The sequence below is a fragment of the Sebastes fasciatus genome, chromosome 6 (genome assembly GCF_043250625.1).
Source record: "Sebastes fasciatus isolate fSebFas1 chromosome 6, fSebFas1.pri, whole genome shotgun sequence".
NCBI classification, from domain to species: Eukaryota; Metazoa; Chordata; class Actinopteri; order Perciformes; family Sebastidae; genus Sebastes; species Sebastes fasciatus.
Window position 1 is genome coordinate 25,625,273 of NC_133800.1, and position 19,048 is coordinate 25,644,320.

The 19,048-nt window shown below is 38.7% G+C and overlaps 1 protein-coding gene across 7 annotated transcripts in view; it reads left to right on the top strand.

The window, feature by feature from the left end:
• Nucleotides 1–19,048, top strand: part of slc4a4a (solute carrier family 4 member 4a) — a 61,574-nt gene that overhangs the window by 26,457 nt on the left and 16,069 nt on the right. For 3 of the 7 annotated variants that reach the window (XM_074638798.1, XM_074638802.1, XM_074638799.1), the window contains exons 6-15: nucleotides 971–1,131; nucleotides 2,924–3,103; nucleotides 7,013–7,089; nucleotides 13,045–13,202; nucleotides 14,370–14,457; nucleotides 14,795–14,949; nucleotides 16,670–16,780; nucleotides 17,654–17,828; nucleotides 17,920–18,053; nucleotides 18,617–18,891. In XM_074638798.1, coding sequence (XP_074494899.1) covers nucleotides 971–1,131; nucleotides 2,924–3,103; nucleotides 7,013–7,089; nucleotides 13,045–13,202; nucleotides 14,370–14,457; nucleotides 14,795–14,949; nucleotides 16,670–16,780; nucleotides 17,654–17,828; nucleotides 17,920–18,053; nucleotides 18,617–18,891 — 1,514 coding nt within the window. Of the gene's footprint in view, nucleotides 1–970; nucleotides 1,132–2,923; nucleotides 3,104–4,851; nucleotides 4,948–7,012; nucleotides 7,090–13,044; nucleotides 13,203–14,369; nucleotides 14,458–14,794; nucleotides 14,950–16,669; nucleotides 16,781–17,653; nucleotides 17,829–17,919; nucleotides 18,054–18,616; nucleotides 18,892–19,048 lie in introns of all 7 variants that reach the window. The other 4 variants (XM_074638796.1, XM_074638797.1, XM_074638800.1 and 1 more) reach the window with 2 other exon arrangements.

A 19,048-nucleotide genomic window follows, 5' to 3' on the forward strand; every position in this document is an offset into this window, starting at 1 on the left:
TTCCAGACCCTTCAACAAAAAGTGTATTTAATGCTTACATATTGCTTACAAAAGGTGAAATAAATCATTCCTGCATCTGTAATGTCAAACTTATTATTCTGCAAATAACTGCAGAGATTAAGACCCGGTCCAAAGTCTCACCAAGTGCTCTCAGTGGACTCAAAATGAATAAAAGATCTCACAAGTAGTGCTGGGAAGTGCTGGCTGTCCTCCAAGTCCAATTTTGGCAGCCAAAACTGTCCAAATAAAACCCTGTTATAGAAACAGCTTGTCAGTACCAGGTCAGTTTCTCATCTCCCTGACTCTAAGGGAGGGGGGGAGGCGGGGTGATTAAAAAGATACAAGAAGAAAATAGAAATGATAACGCCGCTTCTGAATTCAAGAACTGATCATTTCAGCTTAATCATAAACAAAAGAAATTGAATTCCCATACAGTCAGCATGGCATTTTTCCGTGTAACTGAGAAAAGAGATTATCTTTAGATGTTTTTTCTTTACGATGGTTATTAGATTTGTGATGCAGCTACAAAACCTCCACTGTATATGGACATAATTGACACACACATACAGTATGTGTGTTGCATTCGTAGAGTCATATTTAATTTGGAAGGTAGTGAGTTTCCTGGTCAAATTGGCATCAACTCTAATGATCCTGCTTGTGTGACACAACTCCATACAAGGACATAAGATCCTTTTTTATGGTTTAGAAATTAAAATCTAGTTTATGTTAGTATTCATATTTGTATATTGAGTTCTTTGCATGTTGCTGTTGTCTGATCCTGTCACCATCTGTAGGTTAGGTCATAATTCTTTGATTGAATTGCACTTCCATATATTCTAAGTACTTACAAGATTATGGCATAAAAGATATTAAAATCAAACCCTGTTTAAATGGTTTTCATGTTCTGTTATTGCCTGTAGCTGTCTTGAGTTCCCAGTTTAATCCAGTTCCCCTCGTTTCATCCATCCAGGTGGATCAAGTTTGAGGAGAAGGTAGAGAAAGGAGGTGAACGCTGGAGTAAACCCCACGTGGCCACGCTGTCTTTACATAGCCTGTTTGAACTGAGGACGTGCATAGAGAAAGGCACCATCATGCTGGACCTGGAAGCTTCCACTCTACCTCAGGTTGTTGGTAAGTTGGCTGCAGGTCACTAGTCAACTTATATCTGTAACGAGATGAATTGCATTGCATTCGGATACAGTGTTAATATGCATTTTCGTTTTTGGGAGGAAACGCAATGCAACCCAGATTATGTTCAGGTTGTGGTAAAATGCAGGAAGTGCTTTGACATCGTGACATGCAGTGAATATCTTACTTATTGGGTTCATGAAGCACATTATCTTTTACAGTGTAGACTGGGTCGTCTTATGCATGAAGTTAGTGTGTTTTTAATACTTGATAAAGACCTCTGACCTCAAGATATGTGAATGAAAATGGGTTCTATGGGAAACCACAGGTCTCCCCTTTACAGACATGTCCACTTTATCATAATCACATGCAGTTTGGGGCAAGTCATAGCCAAGTCAGCACATTGACACAATGACAGCTGTTGTTGCCTGTTGGGCTGCAGTTTGCCATGTTATGATTTGAGCATATTTTTTATGCTAAATGCAGTACCTGTGAGGGTTTCTGGACAATATTTGTCATTGTTTTGTGTTGTTAATTCATTTCCAGTAATACATTTATACATACATTTGCATAAAGCAAGCATATTTGTCCACTCCCATGTTGATAAGAATATTAAATACTTGACAAATCTCCCTTTAAGGTACATTTTGAACAGATACAAAATGTGTGATTAATCGCGATTAAGAAAGATTTTATAATCGCTCAACTTCCAGTGAATATTACAAATATGCAAAGTATTTTTTTTATGTGTTTCTAATGTGTACAAGTCTTTTTATTTTTTCACTGATGACATTGGCGAAGGTCAGCAGAGAACCCATCTGCCAGTTTGATCATGTCTGCTCTGTGATGTACAGTATATGCAGAGCTGCTTTGTCGTGTTGCGTGCAGGTTAATGGATGACCGTACATCACACACAGGGCTCAGAGGTTCCTTCCTTCCTTTTCTTTGCTTTAAGAGTAGCAAAGGGTCAGAGCTCTAAATCAAGTCCAGCCTGTACTGTACTTTATATCAGGACACTGGGGGACTCAAATAATAGTTTGTAAATGGCCACACAAAAAGTTTCTAATTTGAGGACAGCTAACCCTGTACGTTTATGTCTGCATGAGGGAGCAGGAGGAAGAGTTACCACTTGGAGTGATTAATGTGAAGTAATTGAATGTGCTGCGTGCACTGTACAGGCCGAGCGGAGCTGGGCCTCTTGCTTTGAGGCCGGCCGACTTGACTGATGGGCCATTAAGAGGCACTGCCCCTCCACAAGAAGAGAAACTCCCCGAGGCTGCTCTCTGTCAGCATCCAGGCTTCTGACCTTCTTTTTAAAAATAGGCAAGACCTTTTGATTGAGCTGTTATGCCATGAAGACTTTCATACAGGAGCATCACAGTCTGGGTGGCACTAATTGAGAATGAATAGGCTTTTTATGTCGACTCAGTTAGTTGTTACTAAATTAAGGCTGCTGGGTAAAATGATGCATGAAGGGAAGAAATAGACCCAAACTGAAAACATGATCTGAAAGAACTTGAACTTTCTCTCTCTCTCTCTCTCTCTCTCTCTCTCTCTCTCTCTCTCTCTCTCTCTCTCTCTCTCTCTCTCTCTCTCTCTCTCTCTCTCTCTCTCTCTCTCTCTCTCTCTCTCTCTCTCTCTCTCTCTCTCTCTCTCTCTCTCTCTCTCTCTCTCTCTCTCTCTCTCTCTCTCTCTCTCTCTCTCTCTCTCTCTCTCTCTCTCTCTCTCTCTCTCTCTCTCTCTCTCTCTCTCTCTCTCTCTCTCTCTCTCTCTCTCTCTATATCTGCACCTTCAGAGTTGATCACTGACAACCAGATAGAGATCGGCCAGCTGAAACCAGAGTTGAAGGACAAAGTGATGTACACGTTGCTACGGAAACATCGTCACCAGACCAAGAAGTCCAACCTGCGCTCTCTGGCTGACATCGGCAAGACAGTCTCCAGTGCAAGTAGGCTGTTTTCCAACCAGGAAAACGGTAATACTGATGCCAGTTTGGTGCAGTCTTCTTTTTTTAAATGATGTAAAGAAAAAAATAAATCAGTTATTTTGCTCTATAATAGATCTAGCTGTACATACCTGAATTACTGGGTTTAATACAGATTTTTGTCACCTCAAGTTAGGACCTGAGGGGTGTAGTGAGGGCAGTGAGGAAAGCCACAGTGTGCGATAAAGGACACACTGCTGCCCTCCTCTGCAAGAACCCACTAACGTGGCACTTAATAGCACTTAGTAAACAAGTACCAGCTCCTCCTTATTGGTTTTATTGGACACCTTATCAGAAATATTGGCCCTTATACTATATTATGAAGGTGTTAACACAAAAACCCTTCGTATTACTGCTGCTATAGTACTACTACTTGCTCACTAAACCATTCAACTAGTGAAACTAAACTTTGTTGATGTCTTATGCTAATTCATCACACACATTTGGTGTTATCAATCTAACAACACTTTTCTGTAGGCTACTGTACTAACTGCATTCACAGATGCATACAACTTTAATTGGTGTATGCCGCTGTAATTTTTGACGCTGTAGAATTGAGTTCAGTGCATGAATTTATGACACTCGGTGAGAAAAGTCCAAGGCTATGGGAGATCATAAACCTGACCCAGTAATTTGATACTAGGATATGACTAATAGAGATCTTGTGATTATAATTTACAGCAGTCTCTTAAGATGATGATAAATGTTCATATAATTCTCACTTCATTAACTTTTAATTTTGTTGATATTTCTGACAATTCATGTTTAATTTACACTTGAATGTAACCCCTCTTTTAATCACACAGGACGGGCTGTCACTTTGCTTCACCCAAAGTTATCCCAGACAAATTACTACAAAGAGAACTGAATTCAAATTCATGCAAAAAGTTAAAAAAACAAACAATGGATGTAATGAAATTTGGCTTAACTGTACATTTTAATAGGATGGTAGTTGCTGTGTGAAATCTGCTGTATGCTGCTTATGATATTCATTCTGTTATAAAATCCTTTGTTAATGAAATTGAAATGAACTAATGAATATTTTGCTCAGACAGCAGCACAAAGCTATAAATAGAGACCTTATCAAACCTTATTAATCAGCAACAAGCAGGATATTCAATCAGTCTCTAAAGCGGTGAGATTTAAAGTAAAGTGACAGCCCTAACGCACACTGATGTCTAACTGACGTTAACAATGTGTACAACGAGTGCTTTGATTGTATCACATTGAGCAACTGGATGTTTCACTGTGTTGACAAAGTAATTACTCTGTTACCAGCCATGGGTCTTTGGAAAGGGAAGTTATTTATTACCTCCTGCTATCAGATTTATAAAACCGGTTTATGACTCGATCAAAGAAAAGCTGATGAAACCCTGAGGCTCTTATCAACATCACAGCAGAGAGATAAAGAGCTTCACTGATAATCATTAATTGATAACAACTTAATGAGGATAAAGTACATCCTCCTGTTTATTAAAATACAATTTAACTCCTGTTGAAGTAATCCTGTCCAATGACCCATGGTCTCCTGATTTAATAACTCTTCCTCTTACCCTACTTCTCTGCACAGCTTGTAAAAATACAGATAAATCATGTTTTACATATCTTTTAACCACTTGATTTTGTTCCTCTAACAAATGTCTTGCTTTGGCTCGGTGGGCTTGTCTGTCATCTCTCCCTTCCATCTCTTTTTCTGCTTCCCTGGATCGGGTTTCATAACCTGCGGTTGCAACTAAAAGCTCGCAGTCCTCTTGAGAACTCTGTGACTTGCCTGTCGGGTCACATATCAATGGAGGACTTGCGGTCCCAAACGAGTACCAGCATGGACTGGCTTAGTAAGTTCACCGGACCCAATTTACGTTCACACTGCAGACCACAGATCAGTTCTGAATCACAGCTCATATTTATAGACATATAAACAATAACCAAATACTTTAATTTGTTCCTGAGGCATCTTTAAAAAATACCAAGTAGCTCGTTTATTTGGCTTTTTATCCCCCAATTATCTCACTGTCGTATGAATAACACTCGCTCAGCCAATCTGCCAAGACACCAAAATTATACTTTTCTGTCAAATGCCTCAGTATCTCACTTTGTAGCACTCAGACACAAATTGGAAAATGTGTCTGTGCAGCTTTTTCTTATTTGAAAACTTCAGATTTGTGTCACTTGTGAGTGAAAACAGTCAGAACTGGAAAACTTCCAGCTGCAGTTTGAACGTAGTCATGAAACTGTAGTGTTAAATGTCTCCTGTCCCAATGTGTCAAGTAGAGTAGTACTCATTTTTATGTGCTTTATATACTAGTGGCATTGAATAGTTTTCAATCCCCTTCAGTTTAGGCTATTTTAATTTATTTTAAGGGAGAACTTTAAATCTATATTTCGCTAAGATTTGATATTTAATCCCTTTATGTATTTACCTTAAATTTAGTTGTTTTTCTCCTCTTTATTACTGTATATAAGTTCTACGATTTCATCATTTATACTGGCTGCATCATACTGACAAGCATGTTATTACCCACAATCCTCAGGGTGCAGATGTATGAAAGGCTACAGTGGCATCAGGGTTTGCTCTGGTTGAGATTTTGTATCCCTGCTCTGGATGTCGTTTCTTAACCCTGACAGCTCCAGGACTGAAGTAAGGTCACGTTCTGCTGTCAGATCTCTGATCTCTGGAGTTGACGAGCTGAAACCAAAAGTCAGCGGAGCGTCATTCAGAGTCGGCCGTTCACCTGCACTTAGTGGAAGACTTTGATGTGAAAGATGGACTATAAGATGATCAGATATTCTCAACAGTAAAGCTCTTGGTTATTTATACAGAGTAGGAATGGATGCACAAAATGAATGCACTGCTTTTGTCATCCTAGCTAATCCCACATGAGCCGAGCCAAGCTTAGAGAAAGACGTTTGTTGAATAATAATTTCCTTATTGTTGTAGAATGAAGTGGATTGATCAATAACTGCTCTGTAAATTGAGATTTGTCGTTGGAAAGTCAACATTATAGAGCGTTATAGAGCGACGCTGGCACTGTAGGGCATTAAATAATATATAAAAATGTGGTAAATGGTTGAACATGCACATATGAAATGGAGTGTTGTACTAAGAGTTGGTAGATTTCTATACCAGCAAACACGTTCCAGGTTTTAGGGGAGGCTGTCCTTATTGATCTTAGAAAATATTGTGGGTGCTTTACCTTCTAATTACCAATTTCAGACTGGAAATTACTAGAGCTGCCCCCTCTTCGTTGTTTTGGTCTTAGCCGACTCAGATTTCCTTAGGTAATTAGTAATTTTTTAATGCTTTTTCATGCTGAACGACTTATTTCTAAGAAGCTCTTGAGCACATCTCTGGTTATCACAATATTTAAAGTGATGCTTTTGTGTGATTCTTTGTGGAGAAACTCATTTTTGCAGATCTGTCTATTATATCAACTAATTGATTAGTTGAAAAATCGTATGAGTGTTAGTCGACCCAGAATTTCTTTGGTCGAGGATATCCCTAGAAATTGACATCTTACTTTGACTAGAACAGTATTCGTCTGGCCGATGTAAGATTTTCAGCAGATTGTATGTAGACCAGTTACTGTCCCTTTCAGTCAGTGAACATCTGAGTGAAAGATGTTTTCAGCTTGTCTTCAAAGTTTACATGAACAGTGATCTTCAAGTAGTGAAGAATGTGTCCTCTGATGTTCTCCAGCCTTTATTAAGTAGATGAAAGTTAATGGTGGCTGAAATCTCTTTATGCTTTTGGTCGCTGTTGTTCTTTTCGGTGCTGTTTGGGGAGCAAACTGTCTGGGCCACTGTCTGTCTTTTCTTGGGTTTCTGCCATCCTTTTACCCAATGCAGTTGTTAGATCCTGGTGAAGGTGAAGCTGGTCTAACCACACGTGTGTTTTAACAGATAGTCCCACCACAACTCACCGGAACCTGACCTCCAGCAGCCTGAACGACATTTCTGACAAACCGGAAAAAGACCAGGTGAGTCGACCTAATGATGGTTTTTCTACTGCCTCTTTGGTGCACTACTGTAATTTTATTGTTGGCTATGTATTTTTAAGCTGATTGCAGCTGTGTGCAGCACTATTGCCCAAGCAAAATCTCCCCATGGGATATTAAAGCATAAGTTAAAGTTTGATTAATCAATCAAACTGGATTGATTAGTGCTAGAACATTTTTATTTCTAGGAATATGAAGTTGATTTGTTTCTGTAGGTGATTGTGTTTTCTATGTCGTCTACTGGAAATTTAAAATGCAAAACAAAACAGACAGAAAATATTTATGAAGATTTATCAAATCAGTTTGGTTAGATACATATCAGAGAAATCAGTGAATTATTGAGATCATGACAGAAAATCTCCAAGTTTTAACTTAATTAAGTTGCCAATCAAGTAGGTTTTTTGCTCATTAACAACTTTTTAAAAAAAAGGTGTTATAGATGGAAATATTAGGCTTGATTCAGTCACTGCATAGCCTATTATTCTGAAACTGATTTTTAGAGATAATTCAGGAGAAATATGACATTTCCAGCATATCAGGAATGTTTTATCAGGCTGAAAATCTAAAGCGAAGTGATGCATTGGTCCAGTCGTGTGCAGAAAAAGGATCAGTAACCGTGAGACGTGTCAATCATTTATCTAACTACTTGAAATGACGTTTGTCTCAAGCAAATGCCTTTCAAGTAGCCTACAGCTCGACCCCAGTGACAGAATCGAAGGAGGGCATTGCAAAGCTAACATGTTAGCCTGATGTAGCTTCATCCGCTGCAGAGGTGCAGGAACCAGTCATGTGCAGACTGTATAAAGTTCATTGTTCTAGCCGCTGTCGTCATCACTCAGCCGGCTGCAGCTGCTCTGAACCTGCCAAGTCTGTAAAAATACAGTCAAGTTGCTTATGTAATGTCTCTACTCAGCTTAGCAGTTTATTGAGTCTGTCGAAAATCTGAATAAACTTTTCCTTTAATGGTCAGTGTGGAAATTTTGTTACAGCGAAGCTTTTAGGCCGAGAGTCTTCCGTACAATGAATAACAGAGAGAGAAATGAGTGATCAATCAATGATTAAGTTACAATGGAAAGTACACACCCGAACACACAGTCCCAGTCCACTTCCACCACAACTTTATGATACACGTAGATTATCTGTCACACCCAGAGGAGATATCGGAGAGACTTTCTCACTGTGTTTATCAATGAATTTCCATCTTTTGTGTAGCAGATGAAATGCTGTAGCTCCTACGATAGTTCTCATTCCAGTCTATCTGCAAGAAAATGTAAGCTGTGTTGGATTTGAAGCCCCAGTCATAGGAATGTGTTGGGTCAATGCTGTATTGATAATGATTGTTTGAATCATGTACTTCATAGTCCTTCAGTTAAAGCACTTATGCTGAGATAAATGTACACATTGTTTTTAGCAGTGCTTATGAATAGACATATTCACCATTAAATTCCTTAAAGGTGCTAAACTCAGAGCATTCAGAGCATATCTACTGCCTTCCCATGGCACTCAACATGGCCATGGCTGAGCCGGCGGCTAGCAGCGAATGCTGCAAACAACAGCAACAGTGCTGACAGAACTAGCAATGTTAACCTGGGGGGGAACCAGAGGTTGGGCATTATGCTTTCATGACAACGCAGTTGGTTGGGACGGCGTTATCAGCTCTAACCGCCGTATGAGCACAGTACAGAGCGACGGCAATGAGCTAGCCAGTGGGGCACACAAACAGGGACTTACACGCACTAAAAGGCATGTATAGCCGGCCCGGCTTTGTCAACAAAGCAGAGAGAAGCTCAGATTATAACACACAGAGGGAGAGTGACTTCATTCTCTACTCAGGTAGACATTACTCCTCTATCTATATATATATATATATATATATATATATAGAGCACCTTTAATTCCCATTTCATTTTCCGGTCTGAGTGGATTTATGACTTTTGAAAATTGGAAGAGAATTAGGTCAGACCGACCCAGTAAGTCCTCCTGTGGGACAGATAGAGATGGAAAGGGACAACTGGACAGGATGCACATCTCCTTAACTGAAGCTCTTCCACACCCACTCAGTCTATAAATACCATTCAGACGTTTCCTCTGTGGGCCACATGCTGTGATCATTTCCCCACTGACCACACGTCTGATAATGTGGTGCTTAACGATAAAGATGAGATAAGATAAGGGGCAGATACACATTCTGGGTAAGACTAGGGTACATAGTTGAATTATGAACACTGAAAGTTACATGCATTAAATCCTTGTCTCATCGCTGCATTGTTGGACTGTCCAGAAGGCCAACATGTTTGTATCAGATCTAATCCATTTTGATTATTTTAGAATACAAAAGCCCAAGAGACTCGCATAAAGGCATTTTTTCTAACCTAACTATGGCATTTGAATGGAAAATGTGTTTTTACACTATACAGTACTGCAGTGGTTTTGGCTTTAAAGGGTCAGTTACACATGTTTTGTCACATGCTTCTACTGATATTTAGCCTGCAGATAGTTTTAGTTTTATTCGCTCAGGTTTTGAGACGTTTGTGGTGCTCAAAACATTGTAAACTTAACTTTTAAAAGCAACATCTTTGTAGAAATAATGTCCAATAATGTACAGAACAAACTACAACCAGTTTTCAATAGAACTACTTTTTACCAAAGAAATAGTCCTTATGAAAACTGTTGACAATGTACTGGGATGGAGGCAAAAATGTCAGACATATTTGGGTACATAAAACGCCTTGAGGACTTACAACTAGAGGTGATTAAGAAAGTATATTTTCTGGAATTTGGGTGAACAGACCCTTTAAAAGAAGGCAGCACTGAGCCATACCACAGTTTTAACAAACATAAAAAAACAAGGAAACGTCATTCAGTATCTTACAAGTTTTTACGAGTAGATTTCATGTCTGAGGTAATTGAATTTGTGACTCATGCCGGTTCAGTGTGACAGGAACAGATTCAGGTATACGTAGTTTAGGCGGTGTTGTGTTTAGCAGTGATCGGACTCAGGTCAGGGTGTGCGGTTACGCAGGTTTACTCAATCATTTACAGACAAACCTCTTGCCAACGTGGCTCAACAGCCTCTGATGGGATCTGTTTGGATCTCACCAGAGGAAGGTCACAGGTTTATGGGATTTCAGTCCTTGGAGGTTGATGGCAGCGAAACTGCCAGTGAATGATCTGGGTTTGGCGGGCATGATGACAAGTGATAGACAGACAGCCATTGAGCTCTCTTTGCTCTGGTTATACGTGCTGTTTTTTAATTTTCTTTCTTTATTCTTGGTTGGCACCAAATAGGTCAATTCTCTTTCAATTTATTTCTTCGTATTTTAGACACTGAATTTACTTCACATTGACAAAACTGCTCTCAGATGTTTTATTTTTTAATCTATTTGTAGAGCATGTGTCGTTTACCGGCAGCCTCACGCTAATAGGAGGAAATGCCAGCGTTGTTTGTGATCTAATCCAATTTAAATCCTGGCACAGCTTTTAAAGCCACATTTAACATCATCCGATACTCTTACTTTGAAACTCGTCAGACCGTTCTCTGCACAGGTGATTGATATACTGCTATCATATTAAATGTACATAGTGAAAAAAAAACTTTTATCAACGGCGGCACTAGCCATCTTTCTTTACCACCTTGCTTTATTGTTTTATTGGTACTTCTGCCTCTGTATGGAAAAAAAGGTGAGATATATGGAACAGCCCTCCTGAAATCAGAGGATATCAAAGCAGTTATCTTAATGAGGAGTCGAGGTGATGATCGGTAATCATTCTTCTTGATCTTGTTAGTATAGCAGTTAATAGATTGTCCTCAGGATTGTTAGAGGGGATGAAAAGGACTAGATTGTACTGATGGTTTCTTTAATCTGTCGTATAATGCATGTGGTTTTAGAAGTATTGGATAGTGTACCAGTGGAGAGTGAATGGAGGAGAGTTGTATCAGAAATTATAACATCTGTCCTCAGATTAAGTTAAAATGTATAAATATTAAATTTATAAATAGTGCTTAAATATTGACTATAAATCATCCAAGCTATGCCACTGTTTATTGTTCACAATACTGGTGTAAAATCAATAAAAAAGATTTTAGAAGAAGAAGAGAAAAGCTTAGAAAAAGAGGCAGTTTCAGGACACAACAATCAACTGTCGCTACAAATCCAAGTTTTCTCTTTTAGACACATTTTTCATGATTTAAACTATTTTTAGCAGCATGACATCATTTCGATCTCATAACAAATTGCTGTTGTTCAAAGTTCTGCTAAAGTTTTGAATTAAAACCTACAGTACATATCTTATATGACCGTTTTACAATTTGTAAACATAATGACGTACGTGAGTATGCGCACGCAGTCTGGCAATGGAAGTACGGCGGAGTGCAATAGGTTGCCAAGAAAATACATATTGACCATAAATGATGAATCCTTCAAGTTGTAAATGTAATAACTGATCACATTAGACTCCAAAATAACAATACTAATAATATTTACCCGAGGGGACAGAGGAGCCTGTCTGGATAACAAATTGAATGTCAACTTTGCTTGCTTTGCTTCAGCTGGATGACGGGCACATTTTTGACATTATCTGAATGATTTCTTCATAGGTTGGAAAATGTGCTTATCCATAAAAGTGCATCTAATCCTTCCACTAATTTGAAAGCATAAAAATCATGACGTTTGGGAAGCTGGTGGTCTTACTAGTTGTCTTTAGTGCACCATATTTACTATAAGGTATTAATTTTTGTTATTGTTAGTTTGCAGAAATACATTTTACATTGAGTAGGTTATGATTTTGGGGAACAATCAGTTTGATGATGTGGTGAAATACAGTACAATAACAACTTTTGGTTACTTGTTTATGGTTGTTGCTCTTTTTGGTGTTGAGTTGCTGTAGTTGTGAACGGACTATGCGTTTAGGGGATTAAGTGGTGAACGTTTGATTTGATACTCAAACTGTCTAATAGAGGATAGGAATATTGTCAATAGACTTAGTTACTGATTTAGGATTAATGAATGACTGAATGACTGAATGAATGAATGAATGAATGAATGAATGAATGAATGAATGCAGAAAACTGAAACTTCAACCTAAAGTGTTGAAGAAAATGTTCTAATTCAAGACCATACAGGGCACAGAGGTGCTTTGAATTGTCCCTGTCTGTGTCTTAATAAATGTTTCCTGCTGTTTTGGAGTTAATATATAACACAGTAGTTTTCCATGACAATCTTATCTGGATGTTCTTTGTGGTTCTTTGTCTTTGAAGTTTTATTTATTAATGATCTCAATCTGCTCATAAACATGCCACTAATTTCTTATCAGATGGAACGTCTTATGAAGCAAAAACGATTGTGATATGAAAAAGAAAAGAAAAGTGAAATGGACTTAGTTAAGTGAATTGGCATCTGACGGGCTTTTTATTGCAAGGTGTGACAATTAAATGCTACGGAATAGTATTATATATTTTTTTTCTGGAAAAAACATACTTTCATTTGGTACCTTTCTAAAGGCTCTGTAGATGTAAATATTCATCTACATAAAAATGTTATCAATACAACCTTTAATTCAGTAGTTCAGAGGCTATAACATGTAAAAACACTGTAATGTTCCTTTAGTTGCAGGCGGAAAACAGCTCCTCAAAGACATAATTGCAGGACTTTAATGTCCTTTTGAAGGTAAACTGTTGAACCGGTGGAGCTCAGCAGGTGTCTGACCTCCATTTTCACACATCTCACCATCGCCATGACAGAAAGAAATACAGACCTCATGTTACTACTTGTTCCTTATTTAGATACCATGGGAGCCTCCTGGTCTGGTATTTAGGCTGAATGGGATTGTCCGGTTTGATATAGGTTATTTAATTCAATGTGCACTGTGTTGGGCAGCTTGCTGGTGTGAACATAACATTTAACGTCTCCTCATGTTCTCCTCTTTTGTACTTTTCAGCTGAGGAACAAGTTCATGAAGAAGTTGCCGAGAGACGCCGAGGCCTCCAACGTGCTGGTGGGGGAGGTGGACTTCCTGGACTCGCCATTCGTGGCGTTTGTTCGTCTGCAGCAAGCTGTGATGCTGGGAGCCCTAACGGAGGTTCCTGTTCCCACAAGGTGGCTGAGATTCCTGTCTGAACATCCAGGAATTCATAAATACATTAAAGCTTAAGTTTAATGTAGGAAGAGGCATCAGTCCAGAATTTCCATAGAGACAGTTTTAGTTGTTTCGGTGCAACTGAGGCTGACTCACACGTCTATTTAAGGATTCATAACACTGACAGAAATCTGGGAAAAACACTTAATATGATTTTAAAAAAGTCAGAAAATATACATAAAAGTAGTATAGTACATACAATTTAAAAAGTGTGGAAACAATAAAATCACCAATGAACAAAAATTATGTTTTTCCTGTGTTCACCTTAATTTAGAAAGAAATCCAATACACCACTGTAATTTAAAGACTCAAACTGTGGTTCTTCTGGTTCTTTACTTGTGCATATAATAAAATAAAATAATACGGAGAGATATTCAATAACATGAGAAAATGCACAGGTGGGTTGAAAAAAAAAAAACAGACAAATATATTATTATATTTAAAATATCTGAAAGAGAGAAAAGAATACAATTTCCAAACAAGAGAGAAAAAGCAATAAAAACAAGGATTCCTAGTGTGAAATCAACATCGGTCTCTCTAAAAACGGAGTATAATGAGTTTCATAAATGTAAACATTTATTGCAGAGCTAATATAAAAGATTAGTTTGTAAAGGAGTTTCTTTTATTGTGTCCTAGGGTTTGTTGTCTGGCTGTTGATGAGTGTCATAAAGCTACTGCAGCAACACTGAACAGGTTTCTGTAGTGTTGTTGTAACCAAGGAGCCATAAAACAAATTTATTTTATCTACTAATGAGCTAGTAAATGTTGTGTATATATAACATGTCCTTCAGGAATTTCTCTGCTATGGTGACGTATCTAATGCGTCACCATTATGGCCATACTCATTGCACAAACATATCCTCCCTGCAGACAAAAAAAAGAATAACAATCTGTCTTTGTGCTCTGAGTGAATGTGTAGAAAGCTGTGAATACCACAGGCACTTTCTTATGAAAGCAAACGGTTCTATAGATCAAGTAAAGATGCTGTAAACCTTAACTCAAATTGCACATCACCAAACCAGACACCTGAACAGATGTGAATATGAAAAGGGTGCTACTATGTATCCGTTACAGAAAAGTACAGATAAACAACTTTATTAATACAAATGATTTTGTTCCATTTGCAGATTTTTATTCATCCTGCTCGGACCCAAAGGCAAAGCCAAGTCATACCATGAGATTGGCAGAGCGATCGCCACACTGATGTCAGATGAGGTTAGACTGCCATCAACACACATCATCGGTGTTATATTTTAATGCTGACAGTGAAACTCTGCTACACACATCAAAATGAGATCTTTCATGTAACGCAACATGTCATTTTTACTTACAATATTTATGCTTTAAGGTTTTGTTTGTTCCCCATCAAAGCATACAGAGAGTAGACAATATAAGACGATTCCAGCATAATACTAACGCTATAAATACGATGTCTGTGAACACATTATTGTTTTAATTTATACCAGAATATTGTGTTGTGTTTTTGATGTCTAGACTGTGTAGGAGGTCTCTTTCACACCTGAATGCCTCGTCCCTCTCTGTCTGTCTTCAGGTCTTTCATGACATTGCGTATAAGGCCAAGGACAGACAAGACCTGCTGGCCGGTATCGACGAGTTCCTGGATGAGGTGATCGTGCTTCCTCCTGGAGAGTGGGACCCGGCCATCAGGATAGAGCCTCCGAAATCTCTCCCCTCCTCTGACAAAAGGTCTGTAAACATGTTGAATATGAAGTCCAGTTTAGTGATGCTTCTTTGGCCTATGCTGAATGTACAAGAAATACCAACTAGTTTTTTTTTACTTCTCACAAATGTGGTTCCTATATTAAAGAGCAAGCTGCCTTATTACTAAAGTACAGACGTTGATGCATCTTTGAGGGAGTAGTACATAGTGTTCATTTTGTCATGTGAAGAAATCAGACGTGCGTCTCTTAGTCTTAGTCCTGTGTCAAATGTCCTTGTTAGTTTTTATCATATTTAGTCAACCTCATCCTGTTTTTTTAGTCAAGTTTTAGTTGACTAAAAGTCGGGGCAATTTAGTCTTATCTTAATCAAAGAAAACGGTAACAAATTTAGTATAGTTTTTGTCAATGAAAACTGTTTTAGTCATCAGAATATATTGAACATTTCAGTCAATCTAAAATAGCTAAAATATCCCCATGTTCCTTTCTGCCTAACCCTGTCGTTGTGATGGTTAACTGTAACTTAAGTAAGTTACTCCGAGTCCTCCTGACTGTGCTCATTGTGTGCTACAGATGTATTCCTGATATGGCGCTCGCAGTACAGCAAACAGAACTGCTGCATTGAAAAAAACAAAAAACAGTCTATAATATTTTGTCTCCTCTTTTTGGTCAGTGAAAATAAAGAGAGATTTTGGTAAAGTTCTTATGTTTTTAAACTACATTTTAGTCTCGTATTTTTCCGTCAACAATATTGCATGTTGATATCGTCACAGTTAGTGTTTAATGACATCAGTGCCGCCTCGTCATCGTCTCGTCATAGTCTTTGAAAAAAAGGTCGTTGACGAACATATTTAGTCACAGTTTTTGTTAACACTGGTTGTAAACTACTAGAGCACACATACAGCACTTAATGTGTATCTCCACTCTGTGTTTCCCCTCCCGCAGTGTCCTCATGTTGATTTTATGCCAGGGAAGAAAATGATTTCACTTACTGAGGAAATTCGTCTTAGAACTGGAGGATTATAAAAAGTGACAGTAACCCAGTGGTAACCCCTTGAGAGATTTCCTTGTGTTCTTATCTGAAACCACAAGTGTTGTACAAGGTCCTCAGGCTGTGTATTAGTCTGCTGGTCATTTATTAAACCCACTTACACACACACACACACACACAGACACACACAGGAAACACTGCATAAAGACATGCATGCTTTAGCTGACACAAATTCTGGTTTACAGTAATTCCGGCACCTCATATAATGTATGTTTAACAAGAGTCATACTATAAGCAGCGGTAGGTTGTGCAGCGTTTAGCTTTAGAAGCAGCTTAAATGAAACTGTAAAAAGTATCTGTATCAGGATTCAGCATTGGACACAGACAGTGAGCACAAATAATCACAGCCAGAGAGTACATTTAAGATGGAAAAAAAAATATGAAAAAGATGGAGAAGAAGACTATCTTGCATTAAACATGTAAGATCTGCACCTGTTCTGAATGCTGTGTGTGCAGTAACTACATTATGTTATAGAAGAGCAGTCGTTGCAAAATCACTGAAGTGCGTCCAGCCGTCCGGCACAGTGTTCAATAATGAAAGAGCAGCTGTGGGTTTTATTCAAAGCTGCAGTTTTACTCAGAACGTTTAGTTTTTACTGTATGTGAGCACTAATCAATCAGGCTATTTAATCACGTAACACAGAGGTAAAGAGCCTGCCAGACTGAACAAAACTGTGTGTATTTTTGTGCATTTCAGGAAAAACATGTATGCAGGAGGGGACCATCAGATGAACGGAGATATGCCTCATGATGGAGGTCACGGAGGAGGGGGACACGAGACAGGGGACGAGCTGAAGAAGAGTGGAAGGTATGAAATCATGACAAAAACAAGCAATATTTTGAAAAAAAATTTTAATATGAGAATGGATAGCTATATTAATTTGCGTACCAACCTTAAAACTAGACACGGAGCATTTCATGGCCTTTCAAACACTGTAAAAATGTAATAGTTAAACGGCTGTTGTAGAGTGTAAAATTTGGACGGGTGAGACAATGGGCCCCATGCAAAAGGCCCCACCACCTCTCCCACATAGGAGCAAGACAGACACTTTATTGATGTTCAGCGTGTCTCTTTGTAGTCGTTACGCATCTCTCTGTGGTTTTGTGTCACTTTGTAATTGTTTGGACTTGTTGTAGTTGTTGTGTGTCTCTTTGAGGTCTCTTTGTGTCTCTGTAGTCATTTTGAGTCTCTTTGTAGTCATTTTGAGTCTCTTTGTAGTTTTTTTGTGTCTCTTTGTAGTCGTTATACATCTCTCTTTGGTTTTGTGTCACTGTTTTGGTCTTTTTGTAGTTATTTTTGTCTGGTTGTTTTGCCCCTTTTTATAATCATTTTGATTGTCTTTGTAGTCATTTTGTGTCTCTTTGTCATTGTTTTGCCCCTTTTCGTTGTTTTAGTGAGTCTCTTTGTGGTCTCTTTTTGTCTCTTTGTAGTTGTTTTGCATCCCTTTGTAGTCTTTTTATGTCTCTTCATTGTCATGTTATGTTTCTTTGTGGTCATTTTGAGTCTCTTCCCGGTCGGTACGTGCCTCTTTGACTTACATTTTGTAGGTGAAGGTCAGGGGGGCCCCTGACACTTTGGGCCCCTGGTCCTGTACCCGGTAGGCCCGTTCAGAAATCCATCCGTGGTGCTTAGTATTCCATATTGTGGAAAACGACACACTTTTTCTTTCTCTGTTTTCAGGTTTTGTGGGGGTCTCCTACTTGACATCAAAAGAAAAGCGCCTTTCTTTGTCAGTGACTTCACCGATGCAATTCACATTCAGGCCTTGTCGGCTATTTTGTTTATTTACCTGGGAACTGTGACAAACGCCATCACCTTCGGTGGTCTGCTGGGGGATGCTACAGATAACATGCAGGTCTGACTGAGATTTTGAGCCTTTTTTTTAACAGTTTGTAGTCTGTTTATGTTCTGAATTAAACCCTGGCTGTTCCCCTCCATGTGTGTAGGGTGTGTTGGAGAGTTTTCTGGGCACAGCGGTCGCCGGTGGGGTTTTCTGTCTGCTGGGCGGCCAGCCTCTCATCATCCTCAGCAGCACCGGTCCTGTTCTGGTGTTTGAACGGCTGCTCTTCAATTTCAGCAAGTATGTTCTTCATTTTCTCAGTTTGCCAGAGGCACAGTTACTAATCAAAGATGATTCAGGACTCAAAAAGTATTTAATCATCATGCTAAACTTTGGTTGGTGATATTCAAAAAGCTCCAAACATGCTTGTTATGAATGTTATTTTTAATGTAAGTCATGCAGGTACCAGGGCCACAATTTGAGAATAAAGTCAATATATTTTAAGTCTTTTCATATCTTTTTAAAGTTTAATTATTTTGATGAAACAAAGTTGTATAATTTAATGATTTTAATACTCCGACGCAGAAAGCAGGTGAGACGAGTCTGTCAGCTTTCATGTGACAAATGATGGATTAAAGACTGAATTTATTCTTGAAATATAATCCCTTCTTCTTAAAGACGTTACCTTTTTTTTCTCAAACAATTACAGCTTTATTCTCATAACGTTACAGGTTTTGCTTGAAATATAATCACTGTATTCTCAAGAGTTTTTCTTTATTCCAAACAGTGTCCCTAATTCTCCGTCGTATAAACATCAAATATATTTTACTGACTCTGTATTTGTTGTGTTTCTCTCCATACAGAGATAATGACTTTGACTACCTGGAGTTACGCCTGTGGATCGGCCTGTGGTCGGCGTTCTTCTGCCTGGTGCTCGTGGCCACTGACGCCAGCTACTTGGTTCAGTACTTCACCCGGTTCACTGAGGAGGGCTTCTCCTGTCTCATCAGCTTCATCTTCATCTACGATGCCTTCAAGAAGATGCTCAAATTAGCTCACCACTATCCCATCGACTCAGAATTCAAGATGGACTATGTCACACAATATGACTGCCTCTGTATGGCCCCTGCTGTTCTAGGTGAGATGTTGTTTACCTTTGAGGCGTTGTGCTGAACAGTCATTGAATGAGCAGAGTGTGTTTTACCCATCGACGCTGATAAGACACATCGATATTGATTAACCCAATGGCTGTTGCAGGTTTTAGGAGCATTTTGTAAACCAACAGGAGATCAGTT